Source organism: Lontra canadensis, unplaced genomic scaffold, assembly GCF_010015895.1.
Source record: "Lontra canadensis isolate GAN:19392208 unplaced genomic scaffold, GSC_riverotter_1.0 scaffold36, whole genome shotgun sequence".
Lineage (NCBI taxonomy): Eukaryota > Metazoa > Chordata > Mammalia > Carnivora > Mustelidae > Lontra > Lontra canadensis.
Window position 1 is genome coordinate 8,103,661 of NW_022631030.1, and position 4,937 is coordinate 8,108,597.

A 4,937-nucleotide genomic window follows, 5' to 3' on the forward strand; every position below is an offset into this window, starting at 1 on the left:
GTTACCACCCAGGGGAAAGTCTCAGACTAGGACTGAGATTTACACAGAATTCAACGCTGAAGCAATCACAGAATTGACAGAAAAACGGAGGGAATGCAGTATGGAAAAAAAACCCGCAAAGCTTGAGTTTCCTAACATACCCGAATAGAGAAAACACAAAGGGTGCTACAAAGAGTAGGAGGTAAGTATACTTTATTATGCAATTATCCATACTTATATGTTAAGCAGTCTGACTCTCACTAAATTTGTTTACGTGGATATTTTATGAATTAAAAGTATAACAGTATAACTACTGCTCTCCCCAAAATTATAGTGAAGGCAGCTGTCAAGTATGATAGCTTTACTCTAAGTATGTAAATGAAAGTCCTTAATGTACTCAGCTTGCAATTAAGCTTTGTCACATTTTACTGACAGCAGCAAAAATCCCAAAATATCTCTAATCCCCACCCCCCACCACCACATCTCAGTCCTTTTCTGTTCCTCCTTTCCCATCCCGATGTTCTTAACAAGTCCACATACATCACTGTAGACATAGGCTCTAGCGGAGGGCCTCAGTCTGTCCCTGTCGTCATCCTCATTTTAGAAAACACATAAGACACGAGGCTTAAGAGTGTCATGAAAGATCCAAACCTACAGTGGCCAAACAGGTTCTCTTCCATCAGTCCCCATTTCTGACTAAATCTGGAATCTTGAGATGTGCCAGTGTGCAACTGAATGCCACTTTTTAAGGACCCACAAATGGTAAGGAAGAACAATCCTCCCCCAAAATGAAAGTCTTAACATGGCAAGGTTATAATTAAATGCTTAGACGCAGATTGTCATAATCCAGAACCTTTCCCCCAAGACAGGATGGGCTCAGGAGGGCATCTAGAGAAGACCGACACAAAGCCAGCTTGTTCTCCACTATCGTGAAGTTAAGCAACTCCCCTAGGAGAGCAAGGCTACATCTTTCCCTCTTCTCAGCATTTATTTGACCCAAATACAGCAGAACAGAAAGCTCTCGATGCCTTTTTTCCATTCCTATATGACCCCATGACGACCACAGCCAACAGCAACCCCATTTGTGTCCGACCATCCCAGAATCTTTTTTTTTTTAATAAACATATAATATATTTTTATCCGCAGGGGTACAGGTCTGTGAATCGCCAGGTTTACACACTTCACAGCACTCACCATAGGACATACCCTCCCCAATGTCCATAACCCCACCCCCCTCCCAACCCCCCTCTCCCCATCAACCCTGTTTGTTTTGTGAGATTAAGAGTCACTTATGGTTTGTCTCCCTCCCAATCCCATCTTGTTTCATTTACTCTTCTCCTACCCCCTTAACCCCCCATGTTGCATCTCCTCTCCCTCATATCAGGGAGATCATATCGTAGTTGTCTTTCTCCGATTGACTTATTTCGCTAAGCATGATACCCTCTAGTTCCATCCACGTCATCGCAAATGGCAAGATTTCATTTCTTTTGATGGCTGCATAGTATTCCATTGTGTATATATACCACATCTTCTTTATCCATTCATCTGTTGATGGACATCTAGGTTCTTTCCATAGTTTGGCTATTGTAGACATTGCTGCTATAAACATTCGGGTGCACGTGACCCTTCGGATCACTATGTTTGTATCTTTAGGGTAAATACCCAGCAGTGCAATTACTGGGTCATAGGGTAGATCTATTTTCAACATTTTGAGGAACTTCCATGCTATTTTCCAGAGTGGTTGCACCAGCTTACCATCTCAGAATCTTGTTTAAAAATGGCACCGTGCTATTGCAGATCCCAACCTGTCTAACTTACAACACCAGGGGGGAATCAGGCTCCTCTCAGCGTCGTCAAAGAAGAAATACCCAGGAAGGAAAATGGAGGAATTTGGGGGAGGTTGGGAAACGATTGGCGAGATAAATGGAAGGAACAGTGGGATGGATGATTGGCAGCTGCGGGAGACTCCACCTCCGTCTGCCTTGACACCTGCTCCTCTCCAGTGGGGGCAGTGAGGAAGGTGGGAAGGGGGAAATGAAGGGGATTTCAAAGCATTTCCACTTGTCCACAGACCATGCTCGCTTATGTGTCTATATTAGACCTCAGCAACATTAACGCGCGTCCACCCAGATATGGTTGATATGGTTATGCCTTTCTGTGCTGTAGTAATCAGTCAGGAAGTGTATGACCTGGGTGCAGGAGCAGTGAGGGGAGGGTGAATATCACAATATTTATGGTGCAAGGCAAACGACAGTACAAGACCCTATTTCAATAGATCAGCCTCTGTGAGGTCCTTTGATAATTTAATTTTGGAATAAATGGATGGGAAATACAAATAATGAGCAACTACAAGGACCAGAAAAGTCACAGCAAAATTTTCAAATGGAAATTCATTCAGGAAACAAAAAGGGTGGGGGGGCTTGGTTAAGGAAAAAATGCTGCTAGGAATTACTTTTCCCAGACAGAGTGTCTGAGGAAAATGATTTCCTTTCAGGAGGAACTCGGTGGCTTCAAACCTAGAGGGATCCTAGCTCAGGTTCTTGAATTGGTCATTTGCACATAGAACTAAAGAATTAGCCACAAAATAAAACACCCAAGGACCCCAGCTTCAATGGAGTTACACAAGCATGCACTAGAGGTTCACCAAAGTTGAGCACTATTCCGAGAGGAGCATTCCAAATACCGCCCATCTGCATCCACTTTCTTGCACTACTATTAACAGACTCATGTTCCAATTGCTGAAAAGAATATAAGGTATAAGAGACCTATAGAAGAGGACCTGTAAAATATGCATAGGTGGGGAATGGGAGGTGAAATTTCTGTTATTCTTTTGGAAGCTGCCATATACATGACATTACAAAGAACAATGATTATTTTCCCAAAAGACGTTTTCAAATGCATGAAATAGGTTATGCAAGTTATGAAGCATGCATCATATACCTACTTGCTCTGTCACTGTGTAGACCTCAAAAACTCCAGTTTCTGCTCTCCTACTGGCAATACATGAAGGGTTGAGATAATGTGGAGAAAAGGAACTCAACTTTTATTAACATTCCCTTTGTCCTTTTGCAACTTGACTGTCTGGATTCTCAGTTAAGTATTCTCTCTTCTCAGGCACAGAACTGTCTGGGGAAAACAGGAGACCAGGAAGAATGAAAGGGAGATGGGAAGGAGCACTGGGTCAGAGAGAAAAACCATCATGAAGACCAGAGTTTAATGGGACCACAGAGGTAATTTCATTCAACCAAAAATTTTAAATATGAGAATCCTGCAGTGAGAAAAGTCGTGTCGTTTACCCAGGGTCCTACCTGTCTTATGGTGAGTGAAATGACTCTTGACTCTTCATCCAAGGCTTTTACTACTTCATCTTTAGCACTGACATTCAGGGTTGAAAACTTATTTTTGCTAATTTTCTTTGTAATTTTTTTTCAGAGACTTTCTGCCCACTGATATTGCATGCGATGGATATGCAGAATCAGACCACAGTGACTGAATTTATCCTGACTGCCTTCCCTATGATCCCAAAGCTTCAGATCTCCCTCTTTGTGGTCCTCCTGTTTACTTACATGCTAATTCTAACGGGAAATACTGTCATCATTTCCTTAATCTGGGCTGATAATCGCCTCCAAACCCCAATGTACTTCTTCCTCAGTAATTTGTCTTTTTTGGACATTTCATACACTACTTCAGTTACCCCAAAGCTGTTAGCCTGTCTCCTAGAGGACAAGAAGACCATATCTTTTGCAGGCTGCATCACCCAAATATATTTCTTTTTTTTCTTGGGGACAGTGGAGTTTATCCTCCTGGTGGTGATGTCCTTTGACCGCTATGTGGCCATCTGTAACCCCCTGCGCTATACTATCATCATGAACAGCAGGGTCTGCCTCCTGCTGGTTCTAGGCTGCTGGGTAGGAGCCTTCTTTTCAGTACTGTGTCCAATAATTGTCGTGTCTGGATTGCCTTACTGTTATAGAGAAATTAGTCATTTCTTCTGTGACATCGCCCCCCTACTACAGGCAGCCTGTATAGACACTCATTTCATTGAGATGATGAGTTTCCTCTTATCCTCCTTTGTCCTTCTGACCTCGCTGATTATCACCATTGTGTCCTACACCTACATCATCTCTACCATCCTTCGTATCCCCTCAGCCCAAGGCCGTCGGAAGGCCTTTTCCACCTGTGCTTCTCACATCACAGTTGTGTCCATTGCCTATGGGAGCAATATCTTCATGTACGTGAGACCCAGCCAGAGCCACTCACTAGAATTTGATAAGGTGACAGCTGTCATGACCATAATGGTGACCCCTCTTCTGAACCCCTTCATTTATAGCCTGAGGAATGAAAAAGTAAAAGAAGTTTTGAGAGACGCAATCCACAAAATTATGTCCTTATGGCACAAGAGAACTTGAACTTTATTACACAGGAGAGCTTGAAAGTTTGTGTGCTAATAATGACGATATTCAGCACTTGGACTCCAGGTGGAGGAAAGCATGCTTGTAGACAATAAAGTCAAAGATTTGTGGGAACACATGAAGAGGCTTCTTGCCACATCAGAAACAAGGTATTACAGTCAACGTCCAGAGAAGGCAATTCAAGCATAGAGAAAATAATGTTTTGAACCCTATTATTTTTACTGTCTCACACACAGATTATCATGAATTAATGAAAAATACTTAACTGAACTCAGAAAACCTGATTTGTAAGCCTGGGTGTATTGCTGTTTTATCACATGGCACTTACACTATCTGAACTCTCATTTTTCTCATTGGTACAGTAGGAAATACTTCACAGTCCCCCCACCCCTGCTTTTTCTTTAATAGTCTTAATCTAGATGACCTAAGAAAGGCAACCACAGATAACTGGAAGTTAATGCTTTCTCTAGGTATTAGGCTGATGCAAGATGGCTGACTTCATCCCTGACAGCTAAATACTGTAGAAAATAATAGTAATAATAATAA

At 42.3% G+C, this 4,937-nt stretch overlaps 1 protein-coding gene across 1 annotated transcript; it reads left to right on the forward strand.

The window, feature by feature from the left end:
* The first annotated feature begins 3,446 nt into the window (after positions 1-3,446).
* LOC116874356 (olfactory receptor 6M1-like) lies at positions 3,447-4,388 on the forward strand. Its single transcript, XM_032869019.1, has one exon. The coding sequence runs from the start codon at positions 3,447-3,449 to the stop codon at positions 4,386-4,388; it is 942 nt and encodes a 313-aa protein (XP_032724910.1).
* The last annotated feature ends 549 nt before the right edge of the window (positions 4,389-4,937 follow it).

What these genes read in the sequence shown, in the direction of transcription:
- LOC116874356 (XM_032869019.1), top strand. Translation starts at nt 3,447, where the DNA reads ATGCAGAATCAGACCACAGTGACTGAATTTATCCTGACTGCCTTCCCT.